Source organism: Dama dama, chromosome 9 (assembly GCF_033118175.1).
Source record: "Dama dama isolate Ldn47 chromosome 9, ASM3311817v1, whole genome shotgun sequence".
Taxonomy (NCBI): domain Eukaryota; kingdom Metazoa; phylum Chordata; class Mammalia; order Artiodactyla; family Cervidae; genus Dama; species Dama dama.
In genome coordinates, this window is record NC_083689.1 from 98,698,497 (window position 1) to 98,725,440 (window position 26,944).

The 26,944-nt window shown below is 34.9% G+C and overlaps 1 protein-coding gene across 4 annotated transcripts in view; it reads right to left on the reverse strand.

Annotated features, from left to right (window-relative positions):
* Window positions 1-1,761: 1,761 nt before the first annotated feature.
* Window positions 1,762-26,944, reverse strand: part of CHD1 (chromodomain helicase DNA binding protein 1) — a 74,778-nt gene continuing 49,595 nt past the window's right edge. For 3 of the 4 annotated variants that reach the window (XM_061152074.1, XM_061152073.1, XM_061152076.1), the window contains 14 exons: window positions 23,712-23,872; window positions 22,355-22,396; window positions 21,555-21,685; window positions 20,310-20,448; window positions 19,943-20,093; window positions 18,547-18,669; window positions 17,866-17,994; window positions 17,159-17,422; window positions 16,663-16,803; window positions 14,668-14,846; window positions 7,248-7,344; window positions 5,681-5,732; window positions 4,723-4,933; window positions 1,762-3,307 (listed from right to left, as the gene is read on the reverse strand). In XM_061152074.1, the coding sequence (XP_061008057.1) occupies window positions 2,962-3,307; window positions 4,723-4,933; window positions 5,681-5,732; window positions 7,248-7,344; window positions 14,668-14,846; window positions 16,663-16,803; window positions 17,159-17,422; window positions 17,866-17,994; window positions 18,547-18,669; window positions 19,943-20,093; window positions 20,310-20,448; window positions 21,555-21,685; window positions 22,355-22,396; window positions 23,712-23,872 (2,166 nt within the window). In that variant the 3' untranslated portion in view covers window positions 1,762-2,961. The remainder of the gene's footprint in view (window positions 3,308-4,722; window positions 4,934-5,680; window positions 5,733-7,247; window positions 7,345-14,667; window positions 14,847-16,662; window positions 16,804-17,158; window positions 17,423-17,865; window positions 17,995-18,546; window positions 18,670-19,942; window positions 20,094-20,309; window positions 20,449-21,554; window positions 21,686-22,354; window positions 22,397-23,711; window positions 23,873-26,944) is intronic. The other variant, XM_061152077.1, reaches the window with a different exon arrangement.

Consider the following 26,944-nt stretch of genomic DNA (forward strand, 5'->3'; position numbering starts at 1 on the left):
TTAAATATATCAATTCAGAAACTTTAACAGTATGGTCACATTTACTAGTTCATACTGTTTCAGATGAGGCTGGGAAAGTCTATGGAAAAAAATCCTATATTTAAAGATTAGTTGCTTTTTCAAATCTCACCTTAAAAACGTTCAAAGTTATTTATATTCCAACAATCATTTTCTAGTCAGAAACAGTAATGTGGTACAGACAGTATTATACCATCTACCCTTTGTGTATATTCTGGATAAATCTCAAGGAAATGAAATCTGGGTAAGCCAACATATAATCTACACAAACCTTCCATTATTTAACCTCAAAGACAGATCTCAAGAGAAATTACATATGTAGTCTACATTTCATGCAGCGTCAAAGGTCCTCATTTTACCAACCCACTCACTCTGAAATTAACAAACAATCATTCACACTCGTTTTTCACAGCTTTCCAGTCTGAAAATTATTTTCTAACATACCCTAGAGAATATTTTCTTTATACGCAAACAGACCATTGCTTTTAATAAGAATCATTTATTGTATATTTTTAAGGTGGAGGGTTAATTAGTACAGTACTATGCATAACCTCATTCTTAAAAAATTAAACACAAATGGATAAAAATGGCAAATCAGAATGAGCATGTAAAAAGACAAAAATTAAGCATATTTTTAGAGAATGTTTCCTGTCATACCTATGTACTGATGTTTTTCTCCATTTTGTCTTTAAAAATGTATGGCTTGTTCCTTTTCTACGTAATTGTTGATTCTTACAAATAATGAACATATTTGCCATCAATTAATAAATGTTACATACAGTTGTAGATTTTTCATTCAACTCAGCTGATTAGTTGCCTGAAATATTCAGCTAAACACAGCACTGTTAAGAAAGTTGAGTCCATTCCATTTGTCTCAAAAATGTAGTATTGAGTTATGAAATTTTCACAATAGGATATAATGCGAATGTCCCAGCTACAAAGTGATGAATGGAAATGTCAACCCTGATCTGTTAGCTGTATTATTATGACTTTAATAAGCATTACAATTTTTTTATTAAATGTTATATTGTGGAATAAAGTAATCACTTATACTAATAGTGGAAAAAATGATAACTCTTACAAAAATGTATACCAGCATTGTTTTATCACTTTTATAAAAATTGAGTTATTCCACAAGTTATCTGACATACCAGGAAATGACATTCAAGGTAACTATCTAAACAGGAATCACTGCTGTTAAAAAAGGGTTGGGGGGATATAGAAGCTCTGTTTAGTACACATAGTGTAAATTTTAGACCTAACTGGATAAAAGGAAAATATTAAAAATATATCTATAGACAAATATCTGTACATCACTCCCACAGCTAATGTATAGACACATTTAAGAATATTGTAGGAATATATCAATATACTTATATTTGTCAAAGTTAAGGTTCAAATGTGTTATATCACAGCACACATCCAAGAGTGTATGCCACAAGATTAAAAAATTCCCACTGAATATAACAAAATAAAAAAAAATCTGTAAATAAATATAAGGCATTCTAAAATAATATCTGCAAAAATCAAGAGTCCAGCAAAGATTTCTATTATCTAAATTTTACTTCATATATTCATATATTCTTCAAAATAGATTTTTAATTGTAGTGCCACAAATTAACAATGTTCAACTGCTTACCAAAATACTCTTTTCTGGAAACTAAATGTTACTACTTAAAAAAAAAAAAAAGTTAGGTGCTTGAGGGAATAAGAATGCAGCAGAAAATTACAGGAGCCCACATATCCTTTTTCTTAAATTTAATTTGTCATATATAAGGTTTTTATATACAATCAGTGTGCATTGTAACAGTTTTTATTAAAAGTCAATCAAGTTTATCTAAAATGTTACCTGGCTGCATAGCACATTTGACATTATTGCCCACATGAAAAGGAAAACAAATGGATTTACAATAACTTTTGGCCTTTTGGATTCTGAAAGTGTTCATAGATCTACCCTTTTAAACCAAATGCATCTGAAACAAATGTTTCCAGAGCATGCAGTTTGGATTTTACAGATCATCTCACCATTCTGTTACACAATATTGACTAAAAAAGGGCAAAGGAAAGAAATAACATGTATCTAATAAAACAGTCAATATAAAAAGGACTGTAATGGAAGTAAGTGGCCCCTTTCCCCATTTTTTACATTCTAAACAATGATTCCATCAAGACAAATCATTAAAAAGTGTTATTACACTGATATATATATATATATATATATATATATATTTAAACAATAAGAAGGCCTGAGTTGGTAGGGAAAGGAACAGTCAAAAAAAGCCTGAGAAGGGGAAGGAAGTAAGGAAAGCTCATTTAATTCATTTACAATAATTTACAGTCATTGTTTGTGTGTGTGTAAAAAGGCATAATAATAGATCACAAACAGGAAATTCCTGGCTATTTTACAGATATAAGTACAGAATTTAAATATTCAAGCTTGTGATGAAAAGCGGCAAGGTGGTCGCAGTGTACAATGTAAACAAGTAGCTTTGGAAAGTGAATAAAGTCCTTGAGTGTGTTTTCTTTATTAAGAAAAGAACTCTCTTTCATTCCTTCCTGAAACATGATCACAGGTAAGAGTAAAGTTCATATACAAACATAATTTAAATGGACGTCAGTCTAAAATCACTGACTTAAAAACAGTTTTATCCAGCCTACATGAAGGGCAGTGTTGAGGTCCCTGTAATAGTAAACATTTTCCATTTCTTTAAAAAAGAAAAAAAAATAGTACTACAATATTTGTAGTACAGTGCAGCATAATCCTTAAATATAAAAATATTTTCTCTTCTGTTGGGATAATAGACCTTGCATCCTGGAAAGAAGTAACAATACTGCTACTGACAGAAGATCTGTTTATCTCTTTCAAGTCATGTAAGGCAATCACTGTGTTGGTTTATGATATATGGCTGAAAGAAAAGTCCAGAAAGACAGCATCAGTTCTTGTTATGTCTTCCGACTGCTCCAGGCGTGCTCAGGTGTACTTCTGTGTTCAGCTGAGTGCTCAAACGGGGACCTGGAGCCATAAGGAGACCTCTGGTCTAGTGGAGATCGGGGGCCGCTGCTGGGAGCTCTGTGGTCCATCTGCCAATCCGAGTGATACCTGTAATCCCTGGAAGATTTATGGTGTGTATATTCAGAACCTGATCGATGGTCTGAATGTAACCGGTGATCTGAATGAGAACGATGATCAGAATGAGTTCTGTCTTTTAAACTTCCTTCCAAATTTGATCTGTGGTCTCTACTCCTGTGATCATCCAGTTTTCTGTGTTTCTCTCTATCACTGTAATATCTAATAAAAGAGAAATTAGGAATTTTAAATTAGCAATGCTAATGAAATGTTTCCAAATAAATCTTATTAAAAATAAAACAAAAATAATGCATACTTCTAATTGTATACAAATTCAGTGTTTCATCACAAAATTTCCTAAGTGAGTTCATTAAAAATCACTGAAAAATTATCTCTGCATGTCTTTGGAAAAACTATTCCATTCATAAAACTAAAGTGAAACCATACAAAGCACTTCAGATGGCATCTAACTTCACATGGCCATTTAAGAGTAGTTGCTACTTTTTCTTCTATGCATCATTTGCATTAATGCATCCTTATTGGAATTAATTAATTAGAATTAAGATAACTATATCCATCTAAAATACCCTTGAAATCAGAGCCTTTTGAGTCTGCAGCAGGTAAAATAAATAAAAATCTCTAAAATAGTCTATGATATATATATTTATGAAAGAGAACTTTTACTGGTTGGTGATGCCTATTAAAAGCTTCCTTTATCTGATTATCTATATAGGAAGATTTGATATATAAATCACTGTGAAATTTACTCCACACATAAACGTGTGGCAGTCTGCTAAAAATCTATGGGAGTTTAATGAAAAGTAATTTCTAAGATGTTTGCCTTTTCAAATAAAATACACCAAACATGACTTAATGGTTTTTTGTTCACAAAAGGTCCTTATTATAAGCAATATAAACTGTTATGCAAGTCTGTGAAATTATAAACATTTACCACTACAAATATGGCTTTTCTTTCTCGCTGTGTCTTTCTAAGTTTATAATGTGGCCGTGCTTCTCAGAAGAAATTTCAGTGAGCACAACTAAAATAAAAACAAACCTTTTAATTTCTTAATTTCTGATCTTTTACTCTTCTGGGTATTTTTATTTGGCTTATTAAATGAAAATATTCCCTTATCAACAGGAGTAAAATGTATTCTGTTATTATATTCTAGTGTTTACTACTTAAGACTTCAAAAAAACAGTAACTGGAAAAAACTTCGTGATTTCAGGACTATCTTCAGATTGCTTTGATTAAATTTAACCTCAATGAGTTGTTTTCACATAATTATTCAAACAAAAATTAGTTTTTTTTTTAATGCAATGGAACGTAGAATTCACCATCACACTTCAGCCACAGTTCACCAGTCTTTTATTTTACCTCACTATATTTTGAAAAGTATTTTAGCCGATATTCTCCAAACCAACAATGAATCCCATGACTACAGAACTCCCTACACTAAATATTTTCTTACTGTATACTCTGACCTTAAATTTATAATTAAAAACCCATTTTTTCTTATTTAACCTTTATTTTACATCAGACATGTTTTGATTACCTGAAAACTGAATTGGTCAATAAAGTCAAACACAACAAATAAAGACATCAATATGCAAAATTTTAAAACTGTCAAGTTTACCTGCTGTCTTGCTTGTAGTGATCCCAATCACGATGCTCTTTACCGTTACTAAAGGAAGAATAAGGTCTCTTTCTAGAATCACTCTTCTTGTGCGAATCTCCCTGATGTCGGTCTTTATGATGGTCGTGATACTGAGATACGTGTCTGTCAGATGAGTAACTGTCCCTGCTGCTGTCATCATGATTTGTATTCTCTTTTAATCTTTCCACATCTGTTAGATAAAAGTGCCCAACTTCCGTTAATGACTTAAAAAAATACATGATAAACAAAAGTAATTTAACTGCTAGATTATAAGAACTCCTGTTTCAGCTCCAACCAACAAAAGTGAGAAAGTCAAAGTGTTAGTCACTCACTCCTGTCCAACTCTTTGAGACCCCATGGACTGCGGCCAACCAGACTCCTCTGTCCATGGGATTCTCCAGGCCAGGATACTGGAGTGGGTAGCCATTCCCTTCTCCAGGGGATCTTCCCAACACGGATTGAACCTGAGTCTCCTGTACTGCAGGCAGATTCTTGACTGTCTAGTTCCCAAATACAAGCAGTTCAAGCCCTTAGAAAATAGTTTATAAAAAGCCATACTAAGGATTATGAATAAGTTACTTTAATCTGAAATGTGAAGAATCACAATAAAAAATGTAAGGTCCATTTCCTTCTCAGACTATACGTTTATGACTCTTGCACAGAACAATTATTCGATTAATTAATTAATATAATTAATCTATTAATATTAACTAATCTGTTAATATTCCAAATAATTTTTTAAAAATATGCTCAACAATTCTATAATTTCTAGAAACTGGTACTAGTGATTTATGAAAAGTTAATAAGCTGAAAAGGATTATTAAGATACTACATTTAATATGGGCATATATCATCTAAAACACCTCACCCTCCCAGCAAAAAAAAAAAAGTCAGTTTTCAAACTGACTTTCCAAAACAATTAACAAGACTGACTTACCTGGATTTCTAGTCACTTGAGTATTCAAGCTGCTATTCTGGTCATTATTTTGCTAAAATAAATACACATGTGTAAGAATCTTTTAAGTGGCCTCAAACAATGTTGTAAAACATGAAAAAGAAAATCCTGATGCTAAAAGAAGTTCTCCCCTATTAGAATGTATAAATGTAACATGAGCAGATATTTTTTTTTCTTTTCATTTATTTTTATTAGTTGGAGGCTAATTACTTTACAATATTGTAGTGGTTTTTGTCATACATTGACATGAATCAGCCATGGATTTACACGTGTTCCCCATCCCGATCCCCCCTCCCACATCCCTCTCCACCCCGATTCCTCTGGGGCTTCCCAGTGCTCCAGCCCCAAGCACTTGTCTCATGCATCCAGCCTGGGCCAGTGATCTGTTTCACCCTAGATAATATACATGTTTCGATGCTGTTATTTTTTAAAAGCAGAAACTATGGGTCCCATGACCTCTTTTTTAAAAAACTGAAGTAATTTTAGACTTGAGAGAAAAGCTGCAGAAATAGTACTGAGGGTTCCCACATGCTTTTCACCAGTTTCTTCTAATGTTAATGCTTCTTATAGAACCACAGTATACTAATAAAACCTAAAAATTTATATTTTAGTACAACACTCTTAACTGAACTGACTTTATCCAGATTTCTCGTTTCCCACTGAGGTTCATCTTCTCCAGAATCCAATCTGGGCTCAGGTGCTCCTCCAATCTGGGACAGTTTTTCTTGTCTTCCAAGACCCTGACACTTGATGAGTACTAGACAATTATAGAATATTTCTCAACTGGGGTTTATTTGATATTTTCTCATGGTTTGACGTGTGATTCCTTTCTGCCAAGAATTCCACAAAGTGATATACCTTTTCAGTACACAGTACAGGGGGTTCATGATGTCAATATGTCTTATCACTGGTGACATTAATCTTAACAGCTTGTTTAAGGCGGCGAAGGCAGGTTTCTCCTCTACAAAGCTATGATTTTTCTCTTTGTAATACTGCCAGAAGATCCAACCAGTCCATCCTAAAGGAGATCAGTCCTTGGTGTTCACTGGAAGGACTGACGCTGAAGCTGAAACTCCAATACTTTGGCCATCTCATGCGAAGAGTTAACTCACTGGAAAAGACCCTGATGCTGGGAGGGATTGGAGGCAGGAGGAGAAGGGGACAACAGAGGATGAGATGGCTGGATGGCATCACCGACTTGATGGACATGGGTTTGGGCAGACTCTGGGAGTTGGTGATGGACAGGGAGGCCTGGCATGCTGTGATTCATGGGGCCGCAAAGAGTTGGACACAACTGAGCGACTGAACTGAACTGAATCAATAAAGATCTTGGAGGAGATACTTTCAGACTATGCTAGTGTCTTGTTTTCTTGCCCACTAATTTTAGCTTTCCTTGGAGGATCTTACCTGCAACAATTTTTACTGTGGTATTAATAGTTTAATAGAGATTTTCTATTTCCCTTATTCCTTCTACATTTATTAGCTGAATTCTTGTATAAAGAAGAATATCTGTTTTAATAACATAAAGAAAAATGATGCATTTACTTACCTGAGATTCCTGCCGTTTTTTAATAGCATGCTTATATAATTTATGTAATTTTCTTGCATCGAACTCAGTAAACTTAGATACAAAAATCCACAGGTTTCTAGAAGAATAAAAGGCAAATTAGTCTGGTGGAAAATACTTAGTTTTTAATGAAATCCCTTTAGTATACACAGAAACACACACATCTTAGCCCTCTCTGGAACAAAGTCTCAGGATGTTATTTCTAGCATTAAAAAAGAAAAAGAAAAAAAAAACCTCCATAAGTGGATAAGATTCCCAATAAAACTAGACAGTGTTAACTTCTACTTCTCTTCTAAATTCCTTCATTTTATAAACTTCAGATTTGAAAAGTAGTAATCAATCCTAATTTGAAACCAAAGAGAAGTAAACTTACAAATCAGGACAGGATTCATATTATGGTTCAGATTAGATATAAAAGGAATAAACTACGTTAGTAGTTCAAGTAAAATATCATCAGAAAACATGGATTAAGCTTGTGAAAGAGAAGTCCTGAATAATGCATTAAAAGGCTACTGTCATTTTATAACTGTGATATAATGTAATGTCATAAGAGTAACGTGACCAGACACTGTAAGCCCAGGACAGTATTCCATGTTTACGCCTCTCTTCTCATCCCAATGCTGGGATTAGGATTAGTAATTGACCATGGTAGTCCTTCACAAGTTCAGAGGCAGTCTTTGGATTCGTCCCAACACAGCTTCTTCAGAGCCACTGCTAATCAGTGACATGTGAGTTGAAGTCTGTCTGCCATCACTATAATAGTAATAATTTCATATATTTACAATTTTTCTTGACCCTCTAGCTTTCCAGTAGGTACGTTAAAGATTTTGAATCTTGCTTACATAAACAGAGTAAAGAAATTACTAAATAGCCAATGATGAAGGTTTAGTGGACTACCCAACATTAATATCTTTACTGAGTTCAAGCAACAGATTTTAAGGGATTTTTTTTTTTGGCTGTGCTGGATCCTTGTTGCTACGTGGGCTTTTCTCTAGTTACGGTGAATGGGGGCTAGCCTTTAGCTGTGACGTGTGGGCTCCCTGGCGCAGTGGGTTCTCTTGTCGCAGAGCCACGGGCCCTAGGTGTGCAGGCTTTGGCAGCTGTGGCACACAGGCTCCCGAGCTGCGGTTCTCAGGCTCTGGAGCACAGGCTTAGCTGCACCGAGGCATGCTGGATCTTCCTGGGTCAGGGACTGAACGCATGTCTCCTCCACTGGCAGGTGGATTCTTTACCACTGAGGCACAAGTCCAGATTTATGTAATGTTTTAAAAATAGTAAAACCCTGTGTGTGCAAATAATGACTTCCCAAAAGAAAGTCATCTCTCAGTGATACTAACAGAAGAAAGAAAGTCTAAAAAAGCAAAAATCCTTAGCTAGAAAATAACTTTTCTCATTCCTTTATATGGGAGAAATAAAATTATATAACAAAAGCACTTAATTTGGGGATTTCTTAATAGCCAAGACATATTTCTCTCAACTACGAAGCATCAATTGCCCAGGACTACAAAACATACACTGTTACAAAGTCTTGAATGAGATAACTGCATAAAGTACCTAACCTGTAACCATCCTTCAGGTAGGCGGTCAAATGTAGCAGATAATTTTTAAAATAAACAAATGGGGTAATGAGACTAAGTGACTAGGTAAGGCCAGAAGACAATGTTCCTAATTGTTTTTCCACTAAGATCAAACATTCCCAGCCTTTTGATTTTGAACACAGGTATGTGTGAAGAGCTGCTAGCTAGTAAACTACTAAACTGCTAGGTGTTAGTAAATTTTGGAAATCAGAAACCTGTGCGTCATGCAACAACCATAAAATCACCTCAGCATGTGTGCGTACAGAGACGGGTAACTGTGACTCCCACAAGAACTCTTTCCAGTGTTGTTACATCAGCTGTGGCTCGCTCAAGTGCTTCCTTTTCTTAGTCTGTGACAGCTATTTGCTTAACTGCAGTATAAGATGTACCTATTCTTCATCAATATTTGGGTTTATAATTCTACAAAAACTATAAAAATGTATTGTAGTTTAAAGAGCAGTCACTCAAACCCTTATATTTAATGTGCATATATATGTGTAATATTCTCGAGATTTGTTTCTCTAGTAATACTTCATATAGCCTGTAAATTTTGGCTACTTAAGTAAAATATGCAGCATATTAACAAGGCTTATAAAGTTATCAAGACTAGTATTAGCAGGCTAATTTAAACTAATGGAACATTTTCATAACACACATGCATAATTATTTTGTTAATTTTTCAACATCAGGAAAGTTTTCATACATCAAAGATACAAAAGAACTTTACAATGATCACCCATATACTTAACACCTAGATTCTCTTATTAGCATTTTACTCTGCCTACTTTATCCCATATCATTCCATATAGCCATCCCTCTGTCACTCTCTCTAATTTCTGTTTGCATTTCAAAGAAAAAGTATAGGTATTAATGTATCTCCCCTTAAACACTTCATGCATATCAATAAGTAGAGTTAATATTACTTAGTTTTTTTATTTGAAACATTCTTTAGACAGTACTATTCTCTGTAATCAATTATCAATGAAATGAAAAGAAAGAAGGAATAGCTAATATCAAGTCATTAAAGCTATCAGATAGTGGTTGGGGAAATCAAATCATTCAACAACTTCAATACTAAATATATTAAAATCTTTGTAATTTATATATTAATTGGCCAAATCCCATTGTTATTCATTGTTTGACATTAAACTAAAACAGCTTCTTTTGAAATTAAAATATCAAAAAAAGCAACTGAGAAAAAAATGGGTGGAGAACCTGAGTATTTTTCTAAAGAAGACATACAGATGGCTGACAGGTACATGGAAAGATGCTCAATATCACTAATCATCAAGGAAATGCAAATCAGAGCCAAAACAAGATATATCACTGCACACCTAACAGCTATTATAAAAAAGGAAAAACAAGTGTTGGCCAGGATGTGGAGGAAATGGAACCCTCATGCACTGTTGCTGGGAATATAAATTGGTATGGACACTATGGAAAACAGCATGTAAGTTCCTCAAAAAATTAAAAATAGAACGACCTTAGGATCCAACAATTCCACTCCTCTGTACTTCTCTGAAGGAAATGAAAACACTAATTCAGAAAGATATATGCACCGCCATGTTCACTGCACCATTATTTTACAAAAGCCAAGACATAGAAGCAACCTAAGTGTCCATCCATAGATGGATGAATGGATAAAGAAGTGGAATTCTCTCGCTCACACACACACACACACAGAAATATTACACACACACACACACACACACACAGAAATATTACACAGACATAAAAAGGAACACAACCTTGCCATTTGGGACAACATGGATGGACCCGGTTGGGTAGAACACACAACAGAAACAGGCTCACAGAGAACAAACTAGTGGCTGCCAGAGGGCACGTGCACAGATGCCCGAGCGAGACAGGTCAAGGGCATTAAGAAGTACAAACTACCAGTTACAAAATAACACATCACTGGGATGTAACATACAGCACCAGGAAGAGAGTCAATAGTATAAAACTCTGTACGGTACGTAATCTATACAACTACCGAATCATGACGTTGTATACCTGAAACTAACAGTGGAAGCCAATTATACTTTAATAAAGTAAAATGCAAGTTTTGTCTTGTTTAAAAATAAATGAAATTAAAATTGTGACTAATGTTATTGGGTTCTATTAATGTATAAAGTACTTGAGTTATTCGTTAATGAGTACATTCTAGTTTTCACTTTGTTGTTTATTACAACAAAAAGCTAAAAAGAAACAGCATGTCTTTATGTGCCCTCCTCCCCACAAGTATCAGCATGTCTTTAAATTTTTAAGAATAAAGTGTTAGGGAAATGGTCATCAGAAGATGTTAAAGTGTTCACTATAGGTATGACATTAACCTTGAAATAAAATTTATAAGCAAACTTCCGTTCAGTTCAGTTTGGTCGCCCAGTAGTGTCTGACTCTTTGCGACCCCATGGACTGCAGCACACCAGGGTTCCCTGTCCATCACAGGGACAAACTTAGAAAATTAAATAATACCCAAGTGAAGTGAAATCCACAGCAGCTGAGAAAATTCAACTAGTCCTTAAATGAATTTATAGACTATCGCCTAAATTAAAAGAGTAAAGAGGTAGGGAATTAATAAACTGTGTTTTTGTTAGTAATTTCTCTTTAAAAATACCTTTTCCATAGAAAAAAATCTAGTTGAAATCAGATTCTGGTCCCAATTATATCACCTGCTAAACTGTGTGATCTTGGGCACAACTCCAGACCTGGAACTAGTGCAGCGTGAGTGCCTTGTTAAAGTTCGTGCACTACATGCCTCCTTTGCCATTCCCCAGGTCCTGGCCCTACAAGGTTGTTTACCTGAGTCCAGTTTTTTTTCTTCTGTAAAGTGGAACTAATAACTGTTAAGACTTCCTAAACAGAGCATTTTTAGAGCGATCTTAGAACGATGCATAGGAAAGTACAAGTGAAACACATTATTATGCTTATCACTAGATTACAAGTGATTTTTAAATAAAAAACTAGTGTCACATTTCCTCATCAACGACTCATGTTTATATACAAGCCAAAATACTTGTATATAAACATCCATAAGCAAGAAATAAAGCAGGTTATAAAATTACGGTTACTATAAAAATTTGCTTAAAGTCAACTGCTGTATAATCACGGATCAATTCTCCATCTTTACAACTGCAGGAAAGGTCTTAACCGTTCTTCCTTTCGTAGAATCAGAAACCGTGGCTGTGTTCTGTGGGGTAGAGTAGGGGTAGGGTCGGGTGATCAGAAGCTCAACCTTTAACACAAGGGACTCTTACCCTTGCTTCTACATTTTCCCCCAATTTTTCTCCAAGACAGCACTGAGTAAAAACTAATTTGCTCTTGAAATATTCCTCAGTTAGGGTCTTTCTGTTCTCCTTTACCATTTAAAGGAATCTGGTATAATCAGAGACAGTGGCAGCAGGAATAAGTACCAAGGAATATGAAATCAAGGTAGATGAGAGTGGGAGGAAAAAAAAAAGGTAAGTTGCCCAGCTATGTAGAAAGACGAATAAAACCTTGAAAGTTAAGGGCGAACACAAACGTCTCTTGGCTATTTGGTCTCTCTTCTTTTAGAGGTTTTTTCCTCCCCCTTTCCTAGTAACTAAACCTGAAGGAACTACTTGTATTAGTCAACATGTAATTTCAACAAGATGCTGCACACTTCTAATCTAAAAAGCCAGTAAAATCGATACTCTGCCTTCTTCATAAACTCAAAAATCTAAACTCTAATTACATGAAGGTTTACAAAGTAGTACACAAGTATTTTCAGAGAGAAACTAAGCTCCTTTTACACTAAAGGTGGGAAATAATTTTAATATAATCCTTTAATTAAATTCAGCTTTAAAGATAACTCACTGCATTTCTTTTATTTTCTAATTTTATCTCAAACAATCAAGAATATGTTCAGCAATCAATGACACAGAAAATTTAACTTTGGCTCTTAAATATGAAAAGACAGAGAATGTGGCTATATTCTCACTTAATCCTGGTATATATAGTTGAACTCCTACTGTATTCCTATCCTGTAGTTCTGTACTTTAGAGGTCACTGTATGAGTAGATAAGAGTTTGAAAAAATGGAATAATTCTCTTTTATGGTATTTAGGAAAGCATTAAGCTCCAGTATATATATTCCAACCATAAATAAACTATTAAACTAGACACTATGAATATAGTACTTGAGAATTATTGCCTCTCATTCCTCATAAAAGGGCTTCCCTGGTAGCTCATGTGGTAAAGAATCTGCCTGAAATGCAGAAGACCTGAGTTCTATACCTGGGTCGGGAAGACCCCTGGGAAGGGATAGGCTACCCACTACAGTATTCTTGCCTGCAGAATTCCATGCGCAGAGGAGCCTGGAAGGACACAGTCCATGCGGTTGCAAACAGTCAGACATGAGTGAGCAACTAAGACACACACACTTTTCATAAAAAATCTTTCATTTTTCTTCAACAACTGAAAAATATGCAGTCTTAACATTTTGCAGGTGATAATACTGGGGGGCTCATACATAGTGGTAACTGTTCAAGGTCATAAAGTCAAAAATTAGGCAAGTTGCAACTAAGTATGCATGTCGTGTGATGCCAATCTCAGTGATCATTCCATGTCATGACAGGCACATGGCTTTAGACTCTTCTTACCGTCCACGCAAGGCTTCAGTTTCTTTAGACATGAGCTCAGCCTCACTTATTTACAAAAGCCTAGTGATCATGATCAACTTCCTATGTCCTCTTTCTGAAATGAGTCCTGGTTGAGTTTAAGATGGGGATAAGGATAGTTGTTTTCTTTTTTTTAAAATTTAGTGTAATCATCATGTCTCCTGCAGAAATGTGCAATTAAGTGTTTTGTTTTGATATGCAGCTGCACTGCACATAGCAAAGAAATCAGGAGGATAGTAAACAGCTGTCAATAACTAGTTTATGCTCATTTTATTGTCTTCCTAGCCTGTCTAGTAGTCTGGCTTAACAGTGACCTGCATTTGGTAATCATTAAGTGATTATTACCACTTATCACATTATAGTATCACTTATCACATCATTTCACAGTTCAGATTTCCAATTTTAAGATCAAATGTGTTGCTACTACTTCTAAAATGAAGGGGAAAATAGAGTCTGCATTTTACATTGCTTGAGGAATGTAATAAAAATTGATTTATTTTTACAAGGCTTTATAGTCATATTGAGAAGATGAACTGCTAAATTTATGTAACACACTGGCACACCAACAGTTGAAGATATTACTGAGAATAATTTGGTAAATTGGGAAACTTTTAAGAATAAAATGCAATCTGAATGTTAATCAAACACCTTTCACTATTTATCTAAAGGCAGAGATGCCACCTGTGGTTTATCATTATGCATAATTAAGGATCACTTATTTATAAAACATTTTAAAGGGAAAAAATGAAAACAATCAGCCTCCCCCGTACACATTCTGTAACCTAAACTTCAGGAGGTAAAAAAGAAACTGAAATACAAGAGACAAACAGTGAAGTGAAATTGCTCACTCATGTCTGACTCTTTGGAATTCTCCAGTCCAGAATACTGGAGTGAGTAGCCTTTCCCTTCTCCAGGGTGTCTTCCTGACCCAGGGATCGAACTCAGGCCTCCCACATTACAGGAGGATTCTTAACCAGCTGAGTCACAAGGGAAGCCCAAGAATACTGAAGTGGGTAGCCTATCCCTTCTCTAGCAGATCTTCCTGACCCAGGAATGGAACCAGGGTCTCCTGCATTGCAGGCACATTCTTTACCAGCTCAGCTACCAGGGAAGCCCTAGACACAAGTAAGAGACAAACAGTTACACAATTACAAATTTAACACGTCCTGAAAAATACATCACTTACTTTCTCCACTGCTTGATTTGTTCAGGATTTGTATACTCTTTCAGACATTCTGTGATATGATCTCCGATTTTTATCAAGCACTGTCTAGTATGTTCCAGCTGTTCTCTTTCCGAAAGGCCTCTCTCAGGCCTATCAAGCTGCTTCAGTGCTGCTTTGACCGGCCTCATCCTCTCTTTACACTGAAACAGGAAAAGAAGAGCAGAACTGCGCATTAAAGGCATGGATTCAACACAGAGCCACTTCTTCCACTGACACTTTTACATGAGTAAATCTAACATGAAATGAGTATTAAACCGCACCTCACAGCTCTTAAACGTCAAGAGTTTTCCCCTCAGACTTTATTCAGAAAGCAAGGTTTTCCATTATCATTTAAAAATCAATCTTTGTGTAAGTAAAAGCCTTGGATTTTACTTACTTTTTAAAAAAACAGTTACTTTCTACACTGTAGCACACCATTCTGAACATTAATTAAAAGATAAAATATTTCAGAGTATAACTTAATATTCTATATTGGCTCTAATACAGAATAAAATGTAAAAGAAACTATATAATACACTGGCAAAGCTATAACTTCAATATAGCTACAAGTATAAACTGTCTCTTCTTCTAATTCCTTAGGACAAAACAAAGCAGCTAATGATGAATTTTGCTGCTCTCTAGTCAGGGACGTCAGGGTGTTTGATAGAAACCAATCTTTTTCCTTGGCCTATATATCACTAGAATGCTAGTAAAAGAACAACATACCAAAATCTGTACCATTCAATAAAGTCCAATTTATGTAATAAAAACTATTAACCTTATACCAAAACCAGACTAAAAATATTGCTAAAAATCAAACTACGGAAAAATTCTATTGTATATAAATGCAAAAACAACTTTAAATTTTATAATAATTACATCCATGAGTAGCAAGTAGGGTTACTTCTGGGTATGCAAGGATGGGTCAACTACAGATGATGTATTTAGTTGACCTAATGCCACCATTTATTTGAAAAAAAAGAAAAAAAAAAAACCAGAAATCCTCACATCCCTGCTGGGAAGGGCCTTTCAGGTGTCTACCTTATATGTGAAAATTTGTTTCTGAGTACTTTATTGTTACAGTGACCTATTTCTTCACATCAGTTGGGAAACTTTCCATCTTTTGTCAGGCATAATTTAAATAACACTGGAAACACTGGGAATTATGTATTCTTTAGTTAAAGTTAGAACTCAGCCAAGCCTGACTTTTTAAAAAAGGGAAAACATTTCTTATCTAATTTTTATGTTATTCATATTTGTTCTCTACATTTTCTATTTCTTGTTCAATTTTGGTAGTTTATATTCTGCTGTGGGTGCATGCTCAGTTGCATCCAACTCTGCAACGCTGCAGACTATAGCCAGCCAGGCTCCTCTGTCCCTGGGATCCAGGTAAGAATACTGGAGTGGGTTGCCATTTCCTTTCTCAGGGGATGTTTCCAAGCCAGGGATTGAACCTGCATCTCCTGTGTCTCCTGCACTGGCAGGCAGATTCTTTACCACTGTGCCACTTGGGAAGCCCCTTGTAGGGTGAACACATACTATATTCTAGGCATTGTTCTAGACCCAGAAAATAGAGCAGTAAACAAAATGAAGACCCTGCTTTTATGGAACCTGTACTCCAGTAGGAGAATAGAGCCAACAAATAAACAAGACATAGTGTTTAAAATGGTGACAACTATGATTTAAAAAAAAAAAAAAGACACGGCAGGGAGCTTTCTACCTTGTATAAGATTTCAGACAAGGATAATGTTTGAGCAGATACCTAAAGAAAACGAAGGCGTAAGCCATTTCAAACAAAGGGAAGAGCAAGTAAAAACATCCTGTAACTTGTCTGACATGTTCAAGAGAAAAGTAAGAACTCCAGTACTATGAATGAAGTGCAGTACTATCAAATTCAAATACATTTCTAAATTTAAAGTTTTAAAAGATCAATATGTTACAGGCATTTTTCCAATAACCAGAAACTTTACTACTTACAATGCTGAATGTCTTCTGATCTAGCTCTTCAGATTCTTCCGCTATGGGCACTGGTTCCCCACTTGCGGTGATATGGACCGGAGCATCTGACACTGAGGATTTCTTAGATCTTTCCTTGCTTTCAGACTTGGATTCACTCAGCTGGTGAAAATAGAGAACAAATACACAACAACAACAAAGGCAAAAGTGATCACACCTCCAGAAGACAACTTACTCTCACTGTAGTCTATAAAGTTCATTCACATTTAACATTTTGACATATTATTTTATCTTTTCTCCACTTGGGGAAACCAAAAATAAAGCTATCCTATGATATTACTTATTAGGTAAGGTATCTAAAAAAGGATTTAAACCTGTTTTCTACTCTACTAGATATGCATATGTATTTTTAAAGAACTGTTATTGAGATTAACTGGGCTGACAGGCAGTTTATTCTCCTAAAATGTAAATATGCTAATTGTGTCACTTTCTAAATTTTATATTATGATTTGCATACCTTTTCTTCTTTTATGTCTTTTTCTTTCTGTATAGCTTCTTTTACTTTGTTTTCTCTTTTCTCTTTAAAATCCTTTTCCTTTATATCTTTCTTATCCTCTTTTTCTTTTATCTCCCTTTTAAGTTCTCTTTTATTTTCCTTTTCTTTTGCTTCCCTCTTTTCTTCTGGTTCCTTCTTTATACAAACATCTGGCTCAGTTTTTTCTTCACTGTCTCTTTCTGTTTTAACTTTTTTGTTTGGATGTTTCACAGAAGTGATTTCATCCTGAAAAGTGCAAGTATGGCCAATGTATTACTAACCAAATCTTGACAAAGACTAATTTCTTTTCTTTGCATGACTACTGATTGCATGTATGTGGATTCTGAGAGAAATAATCCAGAATCCCATTAGTAATGATACATGCAATAAAAACTAAGATAAGCCAATCCCATTCAAAATTCGCAACAAAATGAGACAATGTCTTCAAATGGCAAATGTTTGAAAAGGAAGGACCTTTGCTCTCTCCCTTTAGTGACATATGATATTCTACTGGATGGTAGATTTCTATTCTATAAATGAGACTACACAACAAACTATAAAAAAGGACTTCAGTACCTAAAAGTAAAATTTTAAGCCTAAGTTAAAATTTCAAATGTAAAGCATACTGAAAACATGCCATGTGCCCTTTTCTATATATAACAGGTTGCTTTTCTAAAACACATTCTTACCTTATCATCATCTTCATCAGACTTTTCTGAAGGCAAGGGAGAAGAATCACTCTTTATTTCCTCTTTCACTTTTATAGACTTCATTGCTTTATTCTTCTTACCTCTTGCTTTTCGCCTTTTTGAACCTCCCTAAAAATAATTATTTTTATTCTCACCAACCCCACAGATTCCATTAAAAAATCTTAGATACTAAATCTACTAAGCTAAAAGAATAGACACTCCTACCCAATCCCGAGTCTGTTGGTACTAAGCTACACCAATCTTACCTCTCTTTTACTGCCTTTTTCCTTCTTTTGTGGAGCACAATCAATAAATAAGCTTGGTGATCTTTAATACTTCCTATTCCTTAAGGTGCCTAATGTCTCCAAATCCAATTACTGCCCTGTCTCCAGTAACAGAGGCCTGACCTCTCAAAAAACACCGCATTTCACTCCAAAAGTTGCTCCCATACTAAATACTAGGAAAAAAGAGATTCTTCTTCTGAAAGACATGACTCAGTAGAGTTTTAACCTGAATGCTGACATCAGTTGGCAAAATACTACCATATTCAAACAAAGCTACTAAATTACAGATAAACACACTGATGAACCCATGTTAACCACAGGAATCTAGGGTGATGGGGTAAACTAGGTTTATCTTATCCAAAAGTAAAGTGCTCTTAAGCATTGTATTTTAACTTACTGCACCAGAAAGCCTCTGAGCTTCTTTTTTTGCAAGATCTCTACTAAGTAATTTGATGAGGTAGTCTGCACGTGTCTGTAATTGTTTTGCTTGTGGCTTTTTATCAGGATCATCTGGAAGAATCTGAAAAGCAATTAATTTTTTCATCTTGTCTTTAATAAATAACATGAGAGATAATAATCATTTAAAAATGCCTTCTCATAAAAAACATGTATAATGTGCTAGCAAGTTATAACTTTTGAAAGAATAAACAACATTGAATGTAAAATACATTTTTTATACCTATGCCACAAAGATTTCTTTCTCTGGAAATGAATTCTAAATACACAAGAAAACTATCCCTCTATTCATAAAAAGACTACACAGTATGAGGTTAGAAATTTCTTTCAAATACATAATGGTATATTAGTGTTATTAAAATCATAGTATTCTTAGATTTCCTTCCTTCTAAACAGTGTATTTAACTGTGAGGTATACAAAAATCCCTAGAATATAAAGTATTGTCCACCTAGAAGAGGACCCAAAGCAGGCACTGTGAGAAACCTTTTACAATGAAAATATAAACTAATTTTGCTTCATAGTAGCAAATGACAAATAGCTGAAGGCTCCCCCTAGTCCATGAAGAAGTAAAACATAAAAAGGTAAAGTATAAGAACTGGGCAGGCCTCCAGTGTCTCCCATTCCAGGCGAAGAAATGATTCTAACGAGTGTGTGCTGTGCTGTGCAGCTCAGTCACGTCCAACTCTTTGCAACCCCACAGACTGTAGCCTGCCAGTCTCCTGTGTCTATGGGGATTTTCCAGGCAAGAATACTGGGGTGGGGCTACCATGCCCTCCTCCAAGGGATCTTCCCAACAGAGGGATTGAACCTGGGTCTCCCGTATTGCAGGCAGATTCTTTACCATCTGAGCCACCAAGGAAGCCCAAGAATACTGGAGTTTGTAGCCTATCTCTTCTAGGGGAACTTCCCGACCGAGGAATTGAACCAGGGTCTCCTCAATTGCAGGCGGATTCTTTACTAGCTGAGCTACCAGGGAAGCCCATAACGAGTGTGATAGCATCAAATCACCAAAAATCCTAAACACTGGTATTTAAATATACACACACACACTCACAAAACAATCCTTTTCTGCTCTTGATTAATATAGATAGTTAATGATTAAATGAGAGACTTACTTTCTAACCTGATGCTGTGAAAATAACAGAAATGAAATTTCAGAGGTAAAGCAGAATCTAGATATTACTTAAATTCAATCCCTTCATGAAAACCAGATTCCAAAGAAGTCAAGATCACAAAGCTAACTTTCCTGACCCTGAGTTGACTTTATTTCTAACATAATTTAAAAGCAAAAGTTCAATTTAACAAGAATGGTCAACAGAATCAAGTATTTCAGTACCTTGTGTGTCAGACTGAGGTCAGGATCCATTTTAATCATTTCCCAGCTTCCATATCCATATTCGTAGATACCAATTAACAAATTGGAATCATCTTCTTTGCCCCAGTCTATATCAAAATGAGCTGCCTTCGTGTGGCATGGGATGATATACCTATCATTAAAGTTAACAACCACTGTCAAATTTATAATTGCCTCACTAAAAATTTTGAAAACCATATTTGATCATTAGAACTTCAAAATACTGTGCTTTATTTTATTTTTAAAAACATTTCATTCAAACTGGCCATGGAATAAAAACCACTTCTAACATACACTCATGTCCAAATTATTGAGTAACAAGTATTTTACAACAGAAAAAATAACTTACTGCTTTCTTTCTTCTGGATCTGAAGGAATGGATTTGTGCAGTGGTATTAATTCTTCTTCATGGGAGATGACCAGCTTGGCATTCACCTGTACTCCTGATATTCGGAATGTTGGGCCCTTTACTTTTCCAAGTCTACCACCTATATTTGGAAAAGAATATTAAAAAGTATAAAATATATAATTCTACAAAATACAAAGCAATGTATGTTATTACTTATATTAAAAAGTAGTAGTATTTATTTACCCATATTTTTAAGTACTACTTGTTTGTATTAAGGGGAGAGGCTTGCTGGCAGACCTTAAATTTCACTCCAAGTCTTTTCACTACATACTAGTGATTACAATATAAAAGAGGATTCACAGAAAGCATTCCACATACTACAGCAAACACACGTACTGTGCTGTGCTGACTTATCAGTCATGCCCAACTCTTGGACTGTAGCCCGCCAGGCTCCTTTGTGCATGAGAGATTTTTCAGGCAAGAATAGTGGAGTGTGTTGCCATTTCCTCCTCCAGGGGATCTTTTCTGACCCAGGAATCTAACCTGCATCTCCTCAGTCTCCTGCATTGGCAGGCGGGTTCTTTACCACTGCACCACCTGGGATTAATATGTCAGCCACTCTAAATGAGAGTTTCAGTATGATTTTTTTTCAGTACATCTAATTATTGAATCTTATCTAATTATTTTTATTTAGAAAGATAAATTACAAAGTATAATGAAGTAACTATGTTAAAACCAATATCACATGTGTATACTTCTAATATCTCATCTATACTATACTAAAAATACAGTAAAGAACCCACCTGCCAATGCAGGAGACATAAGATACACGAGTTTGACTTCTGGGTCAGGAAGATCCCCTGGAGGAGAGCATGGCAACCCACTCCAGTACTGCTTGGAGAATCCCATGGACAGAGAAGCCTGGCGGGCTACAGTCCACAGGGTTGCAAAGAGTCAGACACAACTGAAATGACTTTGCATGCAAACTAAAAATATAGTAGAACTAACAATTCCTGATGTTACCTCTCAGCAAGAAAATATACCAGGCAGAGAGTTTCTATTGCCTTCAATAATACAGTTCTGTTCTCCATTTTCTATTACCTGGAAATGGCCTTACTTTGTTCTGTAAAGCATCTTTTAAGATTAATAAATAGGTAACTTAAGACACACTATTAACCAAATTCAATAAAAGCAGATTTCAACAATTTCATTTATCTCTTTAAATCACTTTCATTTTAATATCACCTGTTCGTTCTGTTCCTGAAGAGTTGTCCTTTAAAGCTTTAATGCAACCATTATGTACCAATTCTCCTAGTCGTCTGAGGTCTGTCTCTGACTTATCAACTAATTCAGCATCTCGAGCAATTGCATCTAATCTGTAAGAAAATAATACAATTTTCAGGTAAATGCAGAGAAAATGAAGCCATTTAAGATACATAAGAGTAAAGTTCTATAATTTTTTTATTATTACACAGTAAGCAGATAATATGAATAATGATAAATGTTCAAAACATTTTTTTCTTCATCTAAAATAATTATATAAGTATTCCATTGTAACTTCATACAGGTCCTCTCAAAATAAAATAGAAAATATCCCTATTTTAAGGTGGAGTTTGGGGGAGAAAAATAGAATTAAACCAATTTGAGTCTCTGCAACTCTATACTTGAGATAGTAGTTACAGCAGTTATTGAGAATAACTGATAAAACTGGTCTCTGAAGTCAGAGGCTAGGTTAGCAACTTAGCTTCTCTCTGGATGAATCTGCTATTTTTATAAGATTGTAAGGAAAAGGTAAGAAAAAGCATTTGAAAAGTACCTTACAATTATAAAAATGCAAATGTTTTATAGACCATGTATTTTATAGAAAACATTTGTAGATAAAATTTTAGAGACTAGAAAGAATTAAGGATAGTACTAAAACACTTTAAAAAATCTATTTGAAATTTGCTTTCTACAGGCTAATTTTGTAAAAACCTGTTGCAGGAAATTTAAGAATAGTATAAATAAAACTCTGTAATTTCACTAAGAATGACAAATGTGTTTACCTTTCCAGAGGGCCACCAAATTTCTTGTAGCTCTTGATAAACCTAACAGAAAATAATTGGTTTAAATGTGGGCTTCACTATTTGTTACAAAACAGATATACAGAAATAATACTTGTTAGTGTAAATATTATCAATAATTCAAGGCACTATTACTAACAAAAATGAATAAGCTATGCTAGAATCAAAATGTTAAAAGGTTAGATACCAATAAAGATAAGACATATTTTAACACCCAGGATAATATTTAGAAACCAATATAAATAAAACAATAGAAGCTAAATTTTATTTTAGAAATTACTTTATTATTTTCACAAGACAAAAAAGGGTCAAGGCTATCAGAGGAAGTGTCTCCAGAATTCTCAATCATATTACACCTCCTCACATTTCAAGTGTTGATAAAAATGTACTGAATATAGTTTTAAATCAGATATATGGCATTCTACCAACAGTGGAAAAATAAGTATTACTTAGGAACAAAGCTACCCAAGTGGTTGATGGATGAGGGAAAATATCCAGGAAAAGTAGAAGTTGCATTGCCTCTTCAACTAAAGACAGAAAGTCCAGCAAATCAGGTGGCCATAAAAGTACCCTAAATAAAATCTAACAATATATTTAGTTTTCTGGTAGAAAAAAATGAGGAAGAACTTTATCAGACAGGTCTATGATTTAAAAGAAATGAGTTACAATAGTTTGAAAGAAACAACAAACTCTCAAAATACAACAATGAACAACCTTTCACAAATTTCATACACAAAAATATTACATAAACAAAATAAGCTATTATCCCATCCTCCGTAAATAAAGCTGTGTGTGTGTATATATATATATATATATATATATATATATATATATATATATATAAATAAATACATTTTGAAATAAAACTACAATTTATCTGAAAGGCCAATCTTACCTCAGTTCCTATTTGGACATATCAAACACTTTTTAACATGGTTATTTTCAAAAAAACAATCACCCCAGCGTAAAAAAACTAGAAAAATATGGAACTAAATTACTCCCACATAAACAGTAATGTTGGGAGTCATATACAGTGAGAATTTTTAATAAATAATGTATTGAAGTATACATTCATTATTCAAAAGGACCACTATTCTGAACATTAATAAAACCAAAATAATTTAGCAGTCCAAATAGAGTAACAATAAATAACACAGCAAAGATCAGATGCCAAACTCGTTTTTGACTCATAGTTACAATGAACAACCAAAATCAGAACCACCCAATCCCCACACAACTGTATCTGCCTCTTCTAAAACTTTGCATTTTGTGGAATTTGTTTTAATTTCACCCACTACTAAAACCAAGCTGAAGTAAAAATGGTCTTATGTCATCTTACCGCCGAATTTCTGCATCACTAAATCCTTTAATATTTTCCCGAGGGATAGTTCGTGGTCTTCCACGTTTCTTTGGCCTTTTTCTTTCTGAAATTGAATCACTATCAGATCCAGAGTATCTCCTACTTCTACTGCGCCTCCCTTCACTTCCATTGAAACTAATCTGGAATTTGAAAACAAAAGTTTGCCCAAGTTTAGGTAAAGCAGGCTTCTGTTTTAAGAGCAATGAAAGCATTATGATTGACAAAATTAACAAGTACATATCAAAAATATTCTATAAACAAAATTAAAAAGCAAAAAAAGAAACACCCAAAATACAGCAGATTAATGTCAAAGAGTTATATTAATAGTCTTAATGCTTAGAACATTCTAGTAAAACAGCAGGAAAATATTCATTGTCCTTTTGTAAAAATATGTGAAAGGTTATTAAGAGTGATTAATCAAATAACAAACAGAATTATATAACCTCTTGGTATATTTTTTAAAATGTGAATTAAAGTAACAATGCAGTGTAATTAGTTAATCCATCAACTTGACCAATATTAACTTATTAATACTAGCCAATATTGGTACTGGTAAAGAAAAACAAGATAGTCAAACACCTCTGATGGGTATTTATACAACAGAGGGCAATCTGATATTGTATCAAACATCTTAAAAATGATCATTCTGCTAACCCGGCAACATCATTCCTAGACATTTTTTCTGATAGCAGAAATGAAAAGGTACACTTGCCAATAAAGTCATCTTTATCGCAAAGGTAAAAAAATCTAACCTACAAAACATTAACTTCTATTACACACATCAAATCACAAGGCAATCAGTAAGATAAAAGTAAGGAAATACAGATTATAAGAGGTGGAACTCGAATACTGGCTTACTTGTGAAGAGGATGAGTGGTAAATATCAAGTATCATACAAGAAGGTAAGAGAAAAGTCAGCTAACATTTGCTAAAGACTGAGCTACTGTGAGAAGAGAGGATTCCTGGGGACAAAAGACACAGGGAGAACCTGCACCCAATCGCAGGCACTTCTCCACAAACCTCCACCAACTTTCACCAGGTGCTCATGAGAAAGACTGGAAATGGGGCTGGAGATTAGAGAAAATTTTCCTTCAGGGTGAAGGCCTGGAGAAAGACAGAGTCATCTTTGAGGGGACAGTCAGGAAGCCTGGCCAGATCATTCTCACCTACAGAACTGAGGACACAGCAGACCTAATATGTTTGTAGGAAAAGAAAAACCAAAAACTGGCAGGGCACAGTCTGGGGTGTGTTCATTTGCCTCAGACGCAAAATTTAAGGAGATAACAAAAAATTCAACAATCAAGACATAATCCTGAAATAAAACAGTATTCTAAAAAAACAGAAGCTAATGCAAAGACTCTAAAGTTTTTCCTCTTGCCACAGGACCCAATATAGCTTGGCATGGCTCTGCTACCATTATTTAAAAATCTAACGTTCTGTTCATTTGAGCCATAAAATAAACACCAACAGATTTCTAAAAATTCATATCATACAAGTATGTTCTCTGACCATAAGAGAATTAAACTAGAAATCAACAATGAAGATACCTGGAAAAATCCCCCAAATATCTGAAAATGAAACAACACACTTCTTAAAAAACCTATGCAAAAGCTTTTAAGTTTAATTAGGTCCCATTTGTTTAGTTTTGCTTTTATTTCCATTATTCTGGGAGGTGGGTCATAGAGGATCCTGCTGTGATTTATGTTGGAGAGTGTTTTGCCTATGTTCTCCTCTAGGAGTTTTACAGTTTCTGGGCTTACATTTAGATCTTTAATCCGATTTGAGTTTACTTTTGTGTATGGTGTTAGAAAGTGTTCTAGTTTCATTCTTTTACAAGTGGTTGACCAGCTTTCCCAGCACCACTTGTTAAAGAGGTTGTCTTTTTTCCATTGTATATCCTTGCCTCCTTTGTCAAAGATAAGGTGTCCATAGGTTCATGGATTTATCTCTGGGCTTTCTATTCTGTTCCATTGATCTATATTTCTGTCTTTGTGCCGGTACCATACTGTCTTGATGATTGTGGCTTTGTAGTAGAGTCTGAAGTCAGGCAGGTTGATTCCTCCAGTTCCATTCTTCTTTCTCAAGATTACTTTGGCTATTCGAGGCTTTTTGTATTTCCATACAAATTGTGAAATTATTTGTTCTAGTTCTGTGAAAAATACCGTTGGTAGCTTGATAGGGATTGCATTGAATCTACAGATTGCTTTGGGTAGTATAGCCATTTTCACAATATTGAGTCTTCCAATCCATGAACACGGCATATTTCTCCATCTATTTGTGTCTTCTTTGATTTCTTTCATCAGTGTTTTATAGACAAGTGCTCAGGGCTGGTGCACTGGGAAGACCCAGAGGGATGGGATGGGGAGGGAGGCGGGAGGGGGGATTGGGAGGGGGAACACATGTAAATCCATGGCTAATTCATGTCAATGTATGGCAAAAACCACTACAATATTGCAAAGTAATTAGCCTCCAACTAATAAAAATAAATTAAAAAAAAAGAAAAAACAACCCTATGGGTTACAGAGGAAGTCACAAAAGATATCAGAAAGTATTTTGAAATAAATGAAAATGAGATCACAACAAATTTCAAAATTTAGGAGATTCAGAAATGGCAGTGGTTAATGGAAGTTTGCAGCATTAAATGCTAATGTTGGGACTCCTTGGTAGTCCAGAGTTTATGTCTACCAATGCAGGGGACACAGGTTCGAGTCTTGGTCCAAGATGATTCCACTTGCAATGGGCCAAGTGGCACAACTCCTGAAGCCCAAGCACCCTAGAGCCTGTGGTCCACAAGAAAAGCCACCACAATGAGAAGCCCTCGAACCACAACTGGGGGGAAGACAAGCCCAAGCAGCAACGAAGACCCAGCACAGCCATAAATAAATACATAAACTCACGAGGTACAGAAAAAGCAGGACCTTAAAAAAAATGCTAATATTAGAAAAGGAAAGTCTTAATGATCTAAGCTTTTATCTTTAGATACTTAAAAGGAGAGCAAAAGAAAAAAAGAAAGAAAAAACACACAGAATGAAACACAACGAAACTTTAAACAGAAAATTAAAAAATAAAACCAAAAGGTGGCTCTTTGGAAAGATGAATAAAATTAACCTCTACTTAGAATGATCAAGAAAGAAAATGCCAATCAATTCAGTTCAGTCGCTCAGTTGTGTCCAACTCTTTGTGACCCCATGGATGGCAGCACGCCAGGCCTC